Source organism: Hypanus sabinus, chromosome X1 (genome assembly GCF_030144855.1).
Source record: "Hypanus sabinus isolate sHypSab1 chromosome X1, sHypSab1.hap1, whole genome shotgun sequence".
In the NCBI taxonomy this organism is placed as follows: domain Eukaryota; kingdom Metazoa; phylum Chordata; class Chondrichthyes; order Myliobatiformes; family Dasyatidae; genus Hypanus; species Hypanus sabinus.
In genome coordinates, this window is record NC_082738.1 from 64,519,885 (window position 1) to 64,539,281 (window position 19,397).

General features: G+C 39.6%; 1 protein-coding gene across 1 annotated transcript in view; it reads left to right on the forward strand.

Annotated features, from left to right (window-relative positions):
- LOC132384967 (plexin domain-containing protein 1-like) overlaps positions 1–19,397 on the forward strand; it is a 585,821-nt gene that overhangs the window by 494,118 nt on the left and 72,306 nt on the right. Inside the window, exon 12 of the mRNA XM_059956658.1 lies at positions 1,225–1,260. Within this exon, the coding sequence (XP_059812641.1) occupies positions 1,225–1,260 (36 nt within the window). The remainder of the gene's footprint in view (positions 1–1,224; positions 1,261–19,397) is intronic.

Consider the following 19,397-nt stretch of genomic DNA (forward strand, 5'->3'; position numbering starts at 1 on the left):
AATACAAGAGTTGGGATGTCTTGTTGCAGCTGTACAAAATGTTTGTGAGACCACACTTGGAATATCAACTGCAGTTCTGGTCACCTGGCTAGAGGAAGGATGTGATTAAGCTGGAGAGGATGCAGAAAAGATTCTTGAGGATGCTACCAGGACTGGAGGGTTTGAGCTGTAATGACAAGCTGGATAAGTGAAGACATTTTTTTCCCCAAGGCATCAGAAGTTAAGAGGTGAACTTACAGAGGTTTATAAATTCATGAAGGGAACAGACAGTCAGACTCTTTTTCCCAGGGTAGGGGACATCTAAACCTAGAGTGCATCATTTAAGTTGAAAGAGGAATGAATTAAAAGGGATCCAAAGGGCAAGTTTTTCATATAGAGGATGATAGCTATATGGAACAAGCGGTAGAGGCAAGTACAACTACACTGGAAAAATTTAGAAGGATCTGGGAAAAACATAGGGAAGAAAGAAAGAAAGAGAAATATTAGCTTTATTTGTCAAATATACATTGAAACATACAGTGAAATGTGTCATTTCTGTCAAATCAAATGAATGAGAATTGTGGCATGCACAGTCAGCAAGTATCACCACATTTCCAGTACCTACATAATATGCCCACAACTTACTAACCTTAAGCTGAACGTCTGTGGAAAGTGGAGGAAAGTGGATCAACTGGAAGAAACCCGCACAGTCACGGGGAGCAAGTACAGAGGCAGGAATCAAACCCCGATCGATGGCACAGTAACCACACGCAATTTGGTCAGCATAGATAAGTAAGGCCAATGTTTCCATGTTGTACAGCTCTATGTCTCTAATTGGGGTCCTGGAAAACTATGGAAGCCATTTTGACTTGTGTCAGAGAAGCAGAAATTCAGAGAGCCGGACAGAGAAGAAAAACAAACAAAAGGAAGAAAAGATTCAGAGAGAATTGTTCAGATATTATACATGTGGGTGGTGATGGGGGCTGATACATTAGCGACATTTAAGAACATGTATGATAGAAAAATGGAGGGCTATGTAGGAGGGAAGGGTTAGGTAGAATTTAAAGTAGCTTAAAGGTCAGCACAACATTGTAGGCCAAAGGAACTGTACTGTGCTGCAGTGTTCTATGTTCAATGTTTAATAGTTTCAAAGAAAAATCAAAGCACTTATGTTTGAGACCTGATGTTATTATTCTTCATCAATGTGGGCAATTTTGCTGATCTATTGCTTTCTATTTCTTCCAGATGACACAAAATTGATCTTTCATGTGAGGGATGATGGTAAGTGTCTCTCTGTGTTGGGAAACTTTATCCCTCTGATGAGCGAATTAGTCACCAGAGAAAACTGTTTTGAAATCATTGGCATTGAGACCAGTGGGGAGATTTGGGGAAGGTTTTTAAATTTTTTTTCAACCAACTGTAGTAATCTGAAATGTGCCAACAGGAAGGGTGGAGAAAGCAGGTTTTGGTGGCTCCTTTCAGAAGGGAATAGGGTAAATAATTGAATAGGGAAATTTTATTGGCTGATGGGGAGAGAATGAAGCTTACGGCTTAACTCGAGCCAGTGTAGTTATAATGCGTTGAATAATTTCTTTGGAACTACATTATTTGGTGTTTGTTTTTAAGTACTTGGAGCCACCAATGGTAAATGGTCAACAATTTGTGAGGTCTCAGTGATATCTGATCTCTCATTATACTTCCTTCTACAGTTACTCAGCACTATGTGCAAATCTACCTCTTTCTCATTATAACAATTACTTATATGTTGTGTTCTATCAGATTGCTTTTGTATTTGTATTTATTTTGTTTTTTATGCTTATGTTGTTATGTTGCAACGGATTGAGAGTAGCAATTATTTCACTCTCCTTAACTCATAAACTGGGCTGTCCATCCATCTCCCTAATTTCCTTTGGGAAGGAGTTGCCATCTTAACCTGCTGCCAAACTTGTGGTAAAGTGCTTCCATACTGTTGTTTTTGTAGCGTTTCCTGGACATTGCCACCGAGGCATTGAAGTAACTGTGATATATTGCGGAGTCAGGATATTGTGTTCATGATCATTCTACCGGGTTTGAGAACAGCTACTTCCCTTCAATCAATCAGCTTTTGAACCAACCAAGAATATCCTAATCCCTAGAGTTCAGCAGCATTATGTCCACCTTCAGTGAAATGGATGTGTTTTGTTCTAATTGTGTTCTTTCTTGTAAAAATGTTTTATAGTTTATGGTTAATTTATGATTTTCCTGTGACCATGTGATGTTATGTGCTTGTGTTGCTGCTGGCCACAACCCTTCGAGCCTGCACCGCCATTCAGTATGATCATGGCTGATCATCCAACTCAGAACCCTGTACCTGCTTTCTCTCCATACCCCCTGATCCCTTTAGCCACAAGGGCCATATCTAACTTCCTCTTAAATATAGCCAATGAACTGGCCTCAACTGTTTCCTGTGGCAGAGAATTCCACAGATTCACCACTCTCTGTGTGAAGAAGATTTTCCTCACCTCAGTCCTAAAAGGCTTCCCCTTTACCCTTAAACTGTGACCCCTCATTCTGGACTTCCCCAACATCGGGAACAATCTTCCTGCATCTAGCCTGTCCAATCCCTTTAGAATTTTATATGTTTCAATAAGATCCCACCTCAATCTTCTAAATTCCAGCGAGTATAAGCCTAGTCGATCCAGTCTTTCTTCATATGAAAGTCCTGCCATCCCACGACTCCCTCTATGGCAAGAATGTCTTTCCTCAGATTAGGGGACCAAAACTGCACACAATATTCTAGGTGTGAGCTTCGAATTTCTCCGTCGAATGCTCCACGCCAGGTTTTCCTTTCAACTTCAGAAGCGAGAAATTATCTGGAGAAGAACTTCCCTACTGCTATAGACACTACTCTCTAATAAATGAACGATTCTGATCATGTAAGATGGTTTTCGATTTCTCAAACCAGAATTAACCTCTGGTTATTGGTGTAGGTTTATCCTATACTTTATACTTAAGTTAAAGTGTGTTTTCGTCATATCAATTGCTTTGTCTTACGCACTTTAACCATTATACTACATTCTTGTCTATTAACTTTGTTCCTTCGAAGGTATATTTTTAACCCTTTGAAGGTGAATTTTTTTTTGATTAAGATGGTGGTTTTTTGAAAAAGATTTTTGGTTTTGCTTAAGATGGCGTTTTTTTTTCTTTCTTTCGTCTTCTTCCTACAATGCATCGCTAATCATAGCTTAAATATTTTTTGTTTTGTCTGGGCTAGAGCCCGATTTATAAGTTTTTTTTTTAGTGACTATATTCTTATTTTTTACAACTAACTATACTTAGAAATATGGTTTTTATTATAGCGATTTTAATTTTTAAAGCTGGGGTGTTTTTTTTATATATCCTTTATATACGGAGTGTTCTTCCGCTGACATAGGGGTAGAATTAGTCTCATTCTTTCCTTTTTTAAGTCATATTTTGGCTTTTTCTCTTTTTCTTGGGGGGTGGGGGTATGGTCTGTTTCCTAATTCTATTTTTTTTGCATCAGTTTGTGTTAGTTTTTTCATTTGGGCTGTTTTTGAACTTCAAATATGTCTGCGTTGTCGTAACTTCTGGGTCCTCTCTTTACTTTTGTTCCTCTTCCGGGTGCATGAGTTTACAAGTTGGTTAGCCCTTTCTATACCAAAGGGTTGATTTTAGAATTATGGCTCAGACCATTAATTTTGTGTCTTGGAATACTAATGGTTTAAATCATCCAATTAAACGAAAGAAGATTTTCAAAGTATTCCAAAGACTTAATGCTCATATCATTTTTGTACAAGAAACTCATGTGAGGAAGGAGGACAAATTTCGTTTTTTTAGATTTTGGCGGGGTCAACAGTATCACTCAAATTCGAATGCTAAAGTAAAAGGAGTTTCAATTTTTATTGACTCCTCTATTCCATTTGTTCAACATGATATTTTTTCGGATCCGAATGGTAGATTTTTGTTAATTATGGGTTTACTTTGTAATAAAAAGGTTGCTTTGGTTAATGTTTATGCTCCAAATGTGGATTGTCCTGACTTTTTTAAGTCCTTATTTACTTCTTTACCCAATCTAAATGAATATAAGTTAATAATGGGTGGTGACTTTAATTGTTGTTTAAATCCTTTGATGGATAAATCTTTATCTATTCAGACTTTACCTAATAAGTCGGCCACTTGTATTAACTCTTTTTTGACTGACAATGGAGTTTTTGATGTTTGGAGATTTCGGCATCCTAACGACAAAGAGTTTTCTTTTTTCTCACATGTTCATCACTCTTATTCAAGAATTGATTATTTTTTGTAGACTCTTGTTTTATTCCATTGGTAATCGGTTGTAACTATGATATTATACCTATCTCTGATCATGCTCCATTATTACTTTCTATGAAATTTACGCATACAGCTTCTAATGCCAGACAATGGCGATTTGACTCTACCTTATTGCAAGACTCGGACTTTATAAAATTTATGAAGGAGCAGATCGACTTCTTCTTTTCAACTAATTCTACAGATGATATCTCCTGCGGAACACTTTGGGACACTTTTAAAGCGTATATATGTGGACAGATTATTTCTTACTCCGTCGGTTTGAGAAAATGTACTAAGACGGAAACTCTTTTATTGGTTGATAAAATTAAAGAGATTGATATTCGATTGCTCCTAGTAAGGAGCTTTACAAACAAAGGGTTGAACTTCAAATGGAACATAGTTTATTACTTACATCCTCGATTAAAAATCAATTAATGAAAACTAGATCTGATTTTTATATACATAGAGATAAATCTGGTAAACTGTTAGCTAGTCAATTGAAGAATGCTTTGGTTAAACGTCAAATCACTAAGATTTGTCAGTAGAATAGGAATTTGACAGTTAATCATGATGAGATAAATAAGGCATTTCAAGACTTCTATACCTCCATGTATCAATCTGAATTTCCTCAGGATCGTAATACCTTGTGTGATTTTCTTGGGAAATTAAATTTCCCAAGATTATCATCTGATGATCTTTCAATATTGGATACTCCTATTACGGATGTAGAAATTAAAGGGGCTATTTCCTCAATGAATTCTGGGAAAGCACCGGGTCCAGATGGTTATACAGTTGAATTTTTAAAAAAAATTTCCGCTACTCTTTCCCCTTGGTTATGTAAGGTTTTTGAGGAAGCAATTAGATTGGGGAATTTGCCACAATCTTTTTATAGAGCTTCCATTTCTCTAATATTGAAGAAAGATAAAGACCCTACTAACTGTGCATCCTATAGACCAATATCTTTATTGAATGTAGACTCCAAGATTTTTTCCAAGTTACTGGCATCCAGATTGGAGAAGGTATTGCCCAAAATTATTTCAGAAGATCAAACCGGTTTTATTAAAAATCGCTGTTCTTTTTTTAACATTAGGAGATTATTGAATATTGTTTATACTCCCTCACATGACATTTCAGAATGCGTGATTTCATTAGATGTGGAGAAAGCATTTGATAGAGTTGAATGGCCTTACTTATTTAATGTGTTGGAGAAGTTTAATTTTAGTCCGATATTCATATCGTGGATTAAATTGATTTATCATACTCCAGTAGCCTCAGTGTTTACCAGTAATCAAAGATCTCCCTTTTCTCGCCTATTTCGGGGCACTAGACAAGGATGTGCTCTTAGTCCATTACTATTTAACATTGCCTTAGAACCTTTGGCAATTGCCATCAGACAATCACAGGATATTTTGGGTATTAATCGTGGGACAGACATTCATAAGTTATCTTTGTATGCAGATGATTTATTACTAGTCATTTCTAACCCTGAGAAATCTATCCCAGCAGTTTTATCATTATTGGCTCAATTTAGTGAGTTTTCTGGGTATAAGTTAAATCTTAATAAAAGTGAATTGTTTCCTTTGAATAGACAGGTCCCAATTTATGGAAATTTACTTTTTAAATTAGTTAATGATTCTTTTATTTATTTATTTAGGGATCAAAATCACAAAAAAAAATAAAGATTTATTTAGATTTAATTTTTTACCCTTAATTGATCAGATTAAAGGTTTGTTTACTAAGTGGTCACCATTATCTTTATCTCTAATAGGTAGGATTAATGCTATTAAGATGGTTATTTTACCTAAGTTTTTATATATTTTTCAAGCGATACCAATTTTTATTCCGAAATCATTTTTTACTAATGTTGATTCAAAAATTTCCTCATGTATATGGCAGAATAAAAATCCGAGGTTAGGTAAAATATATTTACAGAAGACGAAAGAAGGCGGGTTAGCATTACCTAATTTCAGATTTTATTATTGGGCAGTTAATATTAGATACTTGTTATGTTGGTTGAAAGATTGGGGTGGATCTTTCGGCCCTCATTGGGTGAGTTTAGAAATTAAATCTGTATCAGCTAATGCTGTGGGTTCTATTTTAGGGACTTCTCTCCCTTTTGCTCTTTCTAAATTGCTGAAACGAATTGACAACCCGATAGTTAAACATACTTTACGTATATGGTTTCAATTTTGGAGATTTTTTGGGTTGACTCAATTCGTTTTAAATAGTCCTATTGTATCTAATTGTTTTTTCCACCCTTCCATTATAGATCAAGCTTATTCAGCTTGGAAAACTAAGGGATTACTAAGATTTTCTGATTTATTTTTAGATAATTGTTTCATGTCTTTTGAGCAATTATCCAACAGATATAACTTGCCAAGATTTCATTTTTTTAGATATTTACAGATTAGACATTTTTTAAGTTCTGTACTCTCTACGTTTCCGAATTTTGTGCCTTCAGATATTTTGGAGAGTTTATTTGAATTAGACCCTTTTCAAAAAGGGCTTATTTCAAAACTTTATAATATAATTATGAAGATACGTTCAGAGCCCCTTTATAAGACCAAAAAGGATTGGGAAAGAGAGCTTAACCTTATTATTTCTAGTGAGAATTGGGATAGAATTCTTCAATTAGTTAATACATCATCGATATGTGCCAAACATTCATTAATACAATTTAAGGTCGTACATATGTCCAAGGATAAACTAGCTCATTTTTACTCTTATATTAATCCTATCTGTGATAGATGTCAATCTGAAATCGCGTCTTTAACTCATATGTTTTGGTCTTGTTCATTTTTGATAAAATATTGGGAAGATATTTTTGATATTATTTCTCAATTTTTGGTTTACCAATGTTAGATTCACAGCATTTATCTTCTTTTGCCCGTCGAATGATTGCATTTCTAACTGTGATGGCTAGAAGATCTATATTGTTGAATTGGAAGGAAATTAACCCTCCCACTGTATTTAATTGGTTCTCTCAAACTGTTATGTTTAAATTTAGAAAAAATTAGAAGTAGTGTTTTTGATACTTCTATTAAATTTGAAAAGTTATGGAGACCATTCATTCAACATTTTCGTATGATGTCATATGACCCTGCTCCAAGTTCATTTGATTTCCCAGCTTTTAGCTTATGGATTTTGAGAGGACCGGAAGTGACGGCATTGATGAATACTTATTTTTGTGAGATATTATAAACAGCCCCCTTTTTTTTGTTTCTTTTTCCAATGTTTCTTTTTTTTTCTTTTTTTTCTTCTTTTTTTTGTTTCTTTTTTCTTCTTTATTAGTTATTAGTTATTAGATTAGTAGATTAGCTAATTTTGCATATATTTTTTCTTTCTTTTTTCTGTTTTTTTTATATCATATATTATGAAATATTTAGACTTACCATGTTCATACATATATTGTATGGTTTATGTCTTGGTAAACTCATTTATACTGTAACTATTGTTTATGTCTTTTTTCATCTGTAATGGAATTTGTATGTTTGTAATTTCTTTATTAATATATCATTTGTATTCTGTCCATATTATTAATAATAATAAAAAGATTTAGAAAGAAAAGAATATTCTAGGTGCGGTCTCACCAAGGCCTTGTACAACTGCAGTAGAACCTCCCTGCTCCTGCACTCGAATCCTCTTGCTATGAATGTCAACATACCATTTGCCTTTTTCACCGCCTGCTGTACCTGCATGCCCACCTTCAATGACTGGTGTACAATGACACCCAGGTCTCGTTGCATCTCCCCTTCTCCTAATCAGCCACCATTCAGATAATAATCTGTTTTCATGTTCTTGCCACCAAAGTGGATAACCTCACATTTATCCACATTAAATTGCATCTGCCATGAATTTGCCCACTCACCTAACCTATCCAAGTCACCCTGCATCCTCTAAGCATCCTGCTCACAGCTAACACTGCCACCCAGCTTCGTGTCATCCGCAAACTTGGAGAAGATGCATTTAATTCCCTTGTCTAAATCATTAATATATATTGTAAACAACTGGGGTCCCAGCACTGAGCCTTGCAGTACCCCACTAGTCACTGCCTGCCATTCTAAAAAGGTCCTGTTTATTCCCACTCTTTGCTTCCTGTCTGCCAACCAATTCTCTATCCACATCAATACCATACCCCCAATACCGTGTGCTTTAAGTTTGCACACTAATCTCCTGTGTGGGACCTTGTCAAAACCCTTTTGAAAATCCAAATATACCATATCCACTGGTTCTCCCCTATCCACTCTACTAGTTACATCCTCAAAAAATTCTATAAGTTTCGTCAGACATGATTTTCCTTTCACAAATCTATGCTGACTTTGTCCAATGATTTCATCGCTTTCCAAATGTACTGTTATCACATCTTTGATAACTGACTCTAGCATTTTCCCCACCACCGATGTCAGGCTAACCGGTCTATAATTCCCTGGTTTCTCTCTCCCTCCTTTTTTAAAAAGTGGGGTTACATTAGCCACCCTCCAATCCTCAGGAACTAATCCAGATCTAAAGAGTTTTGAAAAATTATTGGTAATGCATCCACTATTTCTTGGGCTACTTCCTTAAGCACTCTGGGATGCAGACCGTCTGGCCCTGGGGATTTATCTGCCTTTAATCCCTTCAATTTACCTAACACCACTTCCCTACTAACATGTATTTCCCTCAGTTCCTCCATCTCACTAGACCCTCGGTCCCTTACTATTTCCGGAAGATTATTTATGTCCTCCTTAGTGAAGACAGAACCAAAGTAGTTATTCAATTGGTCTGCCATGTCTTTGTTCCCTATGATCAATTCACCTGTTTCTGACTGTAAGGGACCTACATTAGTCTTAACCAATCTTTTTCTTTTCATATATCTATAAAAGCTTTTACAGTCAGTTTTTATGTTCCCTGCCAGCTTTCTCTCATAATCTTTTTTCCCTTTCCTAATTAAGCCCTTTGTCCTCCTCTGCTGGACTCTGAATTTCTCCCAGACTTCAGGTGTGCCGCTATTGTTGGCTAATTTGTATGTTTCTTCTTTGGACTTGATACTATCCCTAATTTCCCTTGTCAGCCACGGGTGCACTACCTTGCCTGGTTTATTCTTTTACCAAACTGGGATGAACAATTGTTGTAGTTCATCCATGCATATCCACCGTCAACCCTTTAAGTATCATTTGCCAGTTTATCTTAGCTAATTCACGTCTCATACCTTCAAAGTTATCCTTCTTTAAGTTCAGAACCTTTGTTTCTGAATTAACTATGTCACTCTCCATCTTAATGAAGAATTCCACCATATTATGGTCACTCTTACCCAAGGGGCCTTGCACGACAAGATTGCTAATTAACCCTTCCTCATTGCTCAATACCCAATCTAGAATGGCCTGCTCTCTAGTTGGTTCCTCAACATGTTGGTTCAGAAAACCATCCCGCATACATTCCAACAAATCCTCTTCCTCAGCACCCTTACCAATTTGGTTCACCCAATCTATATGTAGATTGAAGTCACCCATTATAACTACTGTTCCTTTACAGCACGCATTTCTAATTTCCTGTTTAATACCATCCCCAACCTCACTACTACTGTTAGGTGGCCAGCGTTTTCTGCCCCTTAGTGTTATGCAGCTCTACCCATATCGATTCCACATCCTCCAGGCTAATGTCCTTCCTTTCTATTGCGCTAATCTCCTCTCTAACCAGCAATGCTACCCCACCTCCTTTTCTTTCCTGTCTATCCCTCCTGAATATTGAATATCCCTGGATGTTGAGCTCCCATCCTTGGTCATCCTGGAGCCATGTCTCTGTGATCCCAACTATATCATATTCATTAATAACTATCTGCACATTCAATTCATCCACCTTGTTACGAATGCTCCTTGCATTGACACACAAAGCCTTCAGGCTTGTTTTTACAACACTCTTAGCCCTTATACAATCATGTTGAAAGGTGACCCTTTTTGATTTTTGCCCTAAATTTGCCTGCCTGCCACTTTTACTTTTCACCTTACTACTTTTTGCTTCTATGCTCATTTTACACCCCTCTGTCTCTCTGCACTTGTTCCCATCCCCCTGCCACATTAGTTTAAATCCTCCTGAACAGCAGTAGCAAACACTCCCTCCCCTAGGACATTGGTTCCAGTCCAGCCCAGGTGCAGACCGTCCTGTTTGTACCGGTCCCTCCTTCCCCAGAACTGGTTCCAATGCCCCAGAAATTTGAATCCCTTCCCCTTGCACCATTTTTCAAGCCACGTATTCATCTGAAGTATCCTCCTATTTCTACTCTGACTAGCACATGGCACTGGTAGTAATCCAGAGATTATTACCTTTGTGGTCCTACTTTTTAGTTTATCTCCTAACTCCCTAAATTCACCTTGTAGGACCTCATCCCATTTTTTACCTATATCGTTGGTACCTATGTGCACCACGACCACTGGCTGTTCACCCTCCCATTCCAGAATGTCCCGCAGCCGCTCAGAGACATCCTTGACCCTTGCACCAGGGAGGCACCATACCATCCTGGAGTCTCACTTGCAGCCACAGAAACATCTGTCTATTCCCATTACAATTGAATCCCCTATCACTATTGCTCTCCCACTCCTTTTCCTTCCATCCTGTGCCGCAGAGCCACCTGTGGTGCCATGAACTCAGCTGCTGCTGCCTTCCCCTGATGAGACATCTCCCCCAACAGTATCCAAAACAGTATATCTGTTTAGGAGGGAGATGACTTCAGGGGACTCCTGCACTACCTGCCTACTGCTACGCTGTCTAGTGGCCACCCCTTCCCTTTCTGCCTGTGTTGCCTTTACCTGCCGTGTGGCCAACTCACTGAAAGTGCTATTCACGACTTTCTCAGCATCGCGGATGCTCCAGTATGAATCCAATTGCAGCTCCAGACGCTCAATGCGGTCTGCCAGAAGCTGCAGCTGGACACACTTCCTGCACATATAGTTGTCAGGGACACTGGAAGTATCCCTGATTTCCCACATGCTGCAGGATGAACAAACCACGGGGCCGATCTCAGCTGCCATGACCTACCCAATACTTGCCTCAACTTTTGAAACTTTCTCCTTTGAAAGGAACTTACCCGGCCTTACCTCACTTGGAGTGAAGCTTGTCCTCAGCCTCTGCTCGCCGAAGCCTCTGGAGACAAAGCCTTCCTACTCTGTCCCCCTCTACTCCATCACCCGCTCCGTCAAACTGCTTTCTTTTATATACTCCTGCTGCCTCATGGTCCAACTTACACGCACTTGCGCAGTCGTGCCCTATTAAACTGCTGAAGAAAATGCATCATAGTATGGGCCCTTCAGCTCATGGTGTAGTGCTCCATGATCAATCTAATCCTTCCACCTTACATAGTCCATAATCCTCCAGTTTTCTTACATTCATGTGCGTACCTATGAGTCTCCTAAGTGTCCCTAATTTATCTGACTCTTACCATCACAACAGCCAGTGCATTCATGGGGCTTCACCACTCTACACACCGACCTCTGACATCTCTCCTAAACTTCCCTCCACTCACCTTAAATAGACTTGATGAATAAAAACATGGAAGTGCAATTACAAAGAAAGTAAGAACTCAGCAGGTCAGGCAGCATCTATGGATGTTCCAGGCCGAGACCCTTCTTCGGAACTAAGAAGGAAGGGGGAAGATGTCAGAATAGAAAGGTGAGGGGAGGGAAAAGAGGCTAGCTGGTAGGTGACAGATGAGGCCAAGTATGTGGGAAAGGTCAAAGGCTGGAGAAGAAAAAATATGATAGGAGAGGAGAGTGGATAATAGGAGAAAGGGAAAAAGAGGACCCAGAGGGCAGTAATAGACAGGTGACCAGAACTGAAAGGAGGTCAGAGTGGGGAATAGAGGGGGTGGAGTTTGTTCACCGGAAGGAGATACCTTCATCTCATGTTCTCAATATTTATTGCTTATTTATTTAATTGTTATTTTTATTATTGTTTTGTCTTTTGTATTTGCACATTTTGTTGTCTTTTCAACATTAGTTGTTTGTCCACCCTGTTGAGTGGGATTTTCCATTGATTCTATTATGGTTCTTGGATTTATTGAGTGTGCCCGCAAGTAAACAAATCTCAGGGTTGTATATGGTGACATATATGTACTTTGCTAATAAATTTACTTTGAACTTTGAATGGTGAAAAGGTGCCTAGCCAGGGACTTTATCCCAGGGTGGAAATGGCTAATAAAGAGGGGCATAATTTTAAGGTGATTGAAGGAAAGTATAGGGGGATGTCAGAGATAAGTTCTTTATACACAGAGTGGCGGGTGCGTGGAACACCCTGTCAAGCTAGTGGTAGAGGTGGATACATTAGAGACATCTACGAGACCCTTAGATAGGCACATGGATGATAGAAAAATGGGCTGTGTTGGAGGAAAAGGTTTGATTGATCTTAGAATACATTAAAAGATTGACTAAACATTTTGGGTAGAAGGGCCTGTAGTGTTCTATGCCCTATAAAACTTGACATGTTCCTATGCACCTAATGAGGGATTGAGGGATTTGAGGAAGGACAATTAATGAAACCTTGATGTGTTGCTGGAAGTCATCTTGTTGATAGCACACACTGCAACCACAGTGCAGTTATTACTTAACATGAACAGTTCTGGGAGTGCTGGTTCCAATCCCATATAAATAATAGGAGAGCCTGAGCTGCAGTGCTGACAGGGAGGATGAGGACGGGCAACACAGTAGCAGAGTGCGCTACAACATCATTGATTACCAGTCAGAGTTTGATTCCCACTGCTATTTGTACACTTTCCATGTTACTGTGTGTGTTTCCTCTGGGTGCCCTGTTTCCCTCCCATATTCCAAAGACATACGAGCTTGGATGGTGGGTCAGAAGCATGGCAGCATTTGAGGGCTTACCCCCAGAATATCCTCAGTCAGTTGGTCATTGACACAAAACCTCATTTTTCAGTTAATATTTCAATGCTTCAGTGTACAGTACGTGACAAATAAAGCTAATCTTTAATCTTTTTAAATCAATGGGGATGACACTGGCACTGTGGCACTGTATTTCTTGAGCACTGCTGAAGATGAAATCATCTAAACAAGTGGCAAGGATTCCATAACCTGACCTGTGGTACTGTAAACATCTAGATTTTATGTGGATAGTCAGAAAGCAGTCATTTTGTTGCTGATAACTATCAGTGCTGGAAATAAGGTTCAGATGCTGCAGGCACGTTTAGCATTTATAGTCAACAATATCTAGTTTGAATTACCTCTGTTTATTTCAAACCACAAAGTATTAATTAAGATCAGGACAGTTAGAAATTCTTTTTTGGTCTAATGTACTATATCTCCTGTACCTAATAAAGTGGCCACTGAGTATACGTTTTAGCTTTTCTGCTGCTGTAGCCCATCCACTTCAGAGGTGCTCTTCTGCACACCACTGTTGTAACACATGGTTATTTGAGTTACTGTCTCCTTCCTGCCAGTTTGAACCAGTCTGACCATTCTCCTCTGACCTCTCTCATTAACAAGACGTTTTCAACCACAGAACTGACACTCACTGGATGTTTTGTTTTTGTTTCTCACACCATTCTCTGTAAACTCTAGAGGCTGAAAATCCCAGGAGGTCAGCAGTTTCTGAGATACTCAAACCACCCCATCTGGCACCAACAATCATTCCATGGTCAAAGTCACTTTGATCACATTTCTTCCCCATTCCGATGTTTGGTCTGAACAACAACTTGACCATGTCTGCATGTTTTAATACATTGATTTGCTGCCACATGATTGGTTAATTAGATATTTGTATTAACAACCAGGTGTACTTAATAAAGTCGCCACTAAGTGTATATAATAGCAGTTTTCATATCCTAATCTGTTTCATAAATTCAGTGGATTCCATTTTAAGGTGGTAAATGGATGACATGGCTACTGAATGCCTGTTCAGCAGCAGTGAATATAGTTCCTTTGTCTGTTCACACGCAAGCTGTGGACATCATCGGCAAGGTTTCCAGCAATCAACCAATAACAAACTTTTACATCTATTTTTCTGCTTGAAGAAGGATTGTAAGAAGACTTTAATTGGATTTAAATGGTATGCAGATATATATGCCAGAGATCTGTTCCTAATTGTTCTCCCAGTGCAGTGCCAATTTTGCTCTCATTGGCAAGCTTTTTATTGGGTCCCCACAGTCAAGCCCAAACATAAAACATAAAACACAACACTGGAACAGGCCCTTCAGCCCACAATATTGTGCCGAACCAATTAAATTAGTAATCCAATGGGCAACTAAACTAACCTCTACATCTACGGCGAGACACGATGCAGATTGGGGGACCGCTTCGTCGAGCACCTCTGCTCCGTCCGCCATAACAGACAGGATCTCCCGGTTGCCACCCACTTCAACTCTGCTTCACATTCCCATTTGGATATGTCCATACATGGCCTCCTCTACTGCCATGATGAGGCCAAACTCAGGTTGGAGGAGCAACACCTCATATACCGTCTGGGTAGTCTCCAGCCCCTTGGTATGAACATCGAATTCTCCAACTTCTGATAATTCTCTCCCTCTCCCTTCCCCATCCCTCTTTCACTCTGCCTCTTCTTCTAGTTGCCTATCACCTCGCTCATGATTCTGCCTTCTTCTACTACCCATAGTGCTTTCCCCTTACATTCCTTCTTCACCTTTCCTGGCTATCCCCTCCCTGTTTCCCCTCCTCCACCCCTTGATCTTTCCTCTGAATGGTTTTCCACCCTCTCCCCACCTTCTTTATAGGACCCCTGCCCCCTCCCTCTTCAGTCCTGACGAAGGGTCTCGGCCCGAAAAATTGACTGTTCATTTCCACGGATGCTGCCCGACCTGCTGAGTTCCTCCAGCTTGTTTGTACGTGTTAACTAAACTAACCTCCTGCCTACAGAATGCCCATATTCTTCCATTTTCAACTCATTCATATACCCATCTCTTAAAAGTCCCTAATGTTTCTACCACTACCACATTCCCAGGCAGCACATTCCAGGCACCCACCCATCTCTGTGTAAAAAAACTTGCCCCTCACATCTCCTTTGACATTATCCCCTCTCACTTTAAATGCATGCCCTCTGGTATTAGACATTTCAACCCTGAGAAAAAGATACCATCTGTCTACTCTGTGTCTCTCATAATCCTCTATCAAATCTCCCCTCAGCCTCTGCCACTCCAGAGAAAATAGTTGATATGTAACCACAAAACACAGGGACTTGGTACTGAGCCTGTGGAACCCCACTCCATTTACCGCTTTCCACTGACCATTGCCCACTGTATTGTCACAGAGCCAGTTTTGGATCCATTTACTACTTCCCACCAGGTCCCAAAAGCTTTAATATATCAGTCGTTCTCACACTAGTGGAGGGAATGAGATAAATCCTGTACTTCCAGTTTCTTCAACCGGTTGGTCTGCTTTGTTATATTTTAGTGGACTCTTGATTCAAGTTCAGATTTGAATTTATTATTTAACTTCAGTTTCAGATTTATTATATCTTTTATCTGTGGTAATATTTGTTTTATGCGCTGTGTGTGATATATGATTGTTGGTACACCGTGGTCTGGAGGAATTTGTTTTGTTTGGTTGTATATTAGTACAGACAGATGGCACTAAACTTGAACTTGTGCATCAAAAGTGGGAAAGCTTTTCACTTAAGACTGTGGTTGTGATGTAAAGTATATTGGTGGTGGAGGCAGGTACTTGCACAACATTTAAAAACCTATCTGGAGGACCACTTGAATCTCCAAGGCACAGAAGGCTATAAACCTAGTAGTGCTGGTAAATGGGATTTGTATGGGTGTGTTCTCCTTCGTTGGTATGGACCTTTTTCTGTTCTGCTGGACTATAAAATAAAGGTTGCATGGTCAGTTCTTATGACATCTTTCTGCAGACAAGCTATCTCAGTCTCCCTGGGTTTACACAGCTGCTTAACTGGATTGACTGTTCTAATAATTTAGTTCCTGGCTTTGTCAGTATTATTCACAACAGCACACAGATTCCCGGGAGACTGAAGTTTCAGCTGTTGTTATCTGACTATGAAAAGATCGAATAATGAGTAACATAATGATGTTGTGTCGACCATAATACTCATCGAATAATGAGTATCTGACAAAAAGTAAGACATAAGACCATGAAATATAGAAGCAGAATTGGGCCATTCGGCTCAGTAAGTCTGATCTGTCATTCCATCATGGCTGATTTATTATCCTTCTCAACCCAATTCTCCCGTCTTAACCATATAACCATATAACAATTACAGTATGAAAACAGGCCATCTCGGCCCTTCTAGTCGGTGCACAACACTTACTCTCACCTAGTTCCACCGACCTGCACTCAGCCCAACCCTCCATTCCTTTCCTGTCCATATACCTATTCAATTTTACTTTAAATGACAATACCGAACCTGCCTCTACCACTTCTACTGGAAGCTTGTTCCACACAGCTACCACTCTCTGAGTAAAGAAGCTCCCCCTCATGTTACCCCTAAACTTATGCCCACTAATTCTCTACCCATGTCCTCTTGTTTGAATCTCCCCTACTCTCAATGGAAAAAGCCTATCCACGTCAACTCTATCTATCTCCCTCATGATTTTAAATACCTCTATCAAGCCCCCCCCCCAACCTTCTAAGCTCCAAAGAATAAAGACCTAACTTGTTCAACCTTCCTCTGTAATTTAGGTGCTGAAACCCAGATAACATTCTTACTCTCTCTATTTTGTTGACATCTTTCCTATAATTCTTCTCCCTGTAATTTTTGAAATCTTCATTAATCAAGAACATATCAACCTGTGCTTTAAATATAGCCATTGACTTGGCCTCCACAGCCACCTGTGGCAATGAATTCCACAGATTCACCACCATATGGCTAAAGAAGTTCCTCCTCATCTCCGTTCTAAACAAATGTCCCTCTGTTCTAAGGCTTGGTCCTCTGGTCCTAGATTCCCCCTCTGTTGGAAATATCCTCTGCACATCTACTCTATTTTGGCCTATCAGTACTCGATAGGTTTCAGTGAGATCCCCCCTCATTCTTATAAACAGTGAGTACAGGCCCAAAGTCATGAAACAATTCTTATATGATAATTCAGTGGTAAGTTTGTATCTTCTCCTCCCCATCACTTTGCAATGGACACAGTGGCCCTCACATAATTCCTGGATATTTTACAAACTCTTTAAGGAGAGATGTGACTGACAGGTACAATCTTTCCAAAAACTGAAAAGCACATGGGGAACATTAGAACTGCTGAGTAGTACAAAAGCAGAGATAGTGATCGTTAAGAGTAACAGAGAGATAAAAAGGGAAGAAGAAGATTAGCTTCCTTTGTCACATGTAGTTCAAAACATTGAAACATACAGTGAAATGTATAATTTGTGTCAACAACCAACATCATCTGAGGATATGCTGGGGGCAGCCCACATGCTTCCAGCGTCAGCATAGCTTGCCCACAGCTTACGAACCCTATTTCTAGCCTGTAGGTCTTTTTGGAATGTGAGAGGAAACTGGAGCACCTGGAGGAAACCTAACTGGTCACAGGAAGAATATATAAACTACTTACAGGTTGTGGTAGGAATTGAACCGCAATTGGTGATCACTGGTACTATATAAATAAAGAGTCAATCCTCTAACAAAATATTCTTAAATTGCTCCTAACCCATTTACTCCTCACTTTAAACCTGTCCTTGTTTTAGACGTTTCTGCTATGGGGAAAATTCAATTTTCATAATTTTGTTTGTGCTATTTGATTGAACTTCGACTTTATTTAAATTCTTGATTGGTCAGGGCATAAAGGGATATCAGGAGAAGGCAGAAGATTTGGGCTGGGAGGAATAATGGAACAGCCTTGATAAAATGGCTGAGTAGCCATTAGGCCAAATGGCCTAATTCAGCTCCTATATCTTATGGTCTATGGGGTGAATAGTGTCTCTGGACAGTTCTCTCATCAGCTTCACAGTGGAATCCTTGGACTTGTCAAAATACACGTCACCAAGACAGAACATAGAACGGTACAGCACTTAACAGGCCCTTTAGGCATGAAAGAACAAGATGTATATCATCCACAAGTTCTCAGGTTCAATTCCTGCTGGAAAATACCAGAAACTGTTAGTATCCACCCACCATAAGCTCAGAGTTTTGACACATGAACATTGAACATTACAGCACAGTACAGGCTCTTCAACCCATGATGTTGTGTCGACCTTGTAAGCTACTCTAAGATCAATCTAACCCTTCCTTCCTCCATAGCCCTCCATTTTCTAGCATGCATATGCCTACCCTAGAAACTGCCTAAAATTTCCCTACCACATAGCCCTCTGTTTTTCTCATCTCCATGTACCTATCTAAGAGTCTCTTAAAAGACCCTATTATATCCACCTCCACCACCGTCGCTGACAGTGCATTCCACACACCCACCACTCCCTGCGTAAAAAACTTACCTCTGACATCCCTCATACCTATTTCCAAGCACCTTAAAACTATGCCCCCTCATGGCAACCATTTCAGCCCTGGGAAAAAGCCTCTGACTATCCACATGATCAATGCCTCTCATCATCTTATACACCTCTATTAGGTCACCTCTCATCCTCCATCACTCCAAGGAGAAAAAGCTGAGTTCACTCAACCTATTCTCATAAGACATGCTCCCCAATCCAGGCAACATCCTTGTAAATCTCCTCTGCACTCCCTCTATAGTATCCACATCCTTCCTGTAGTGAGGTGACCAGAACTGAACACAATACTCCCAAGTGGGGTCAGATCAGGGTCCTATATAGCTGTAACATTACCTCACGGCTCTTGAACTCAATTCCACGATTGATGAAGGCCAACACACCAGACGCCTTCTTAACCACACAGTCAACCTGCGCAGCAGCTTTGAGTGTCTTATGGACTCGGACCCCAAGATCTCTCTGATCCTCCACACTGCCAAGAGTCTTATTATTAATATTATATTCTCTCTTCAAATTTGACCTACTGAAATGAACCACTTCACACTTATCTGGGTTGAACTCCATCTGCCATTTTACTCCAATCAGCTTAACATCATGCCCCTTTTTATTAACTATTTCTGCCCTGGGGAAAAAGTCTCTGGCATTTCACTCGATCAGTGCCCCTTATCATCTTGTTTACCTCTATCAAGACACCACTCATCCTCCTTC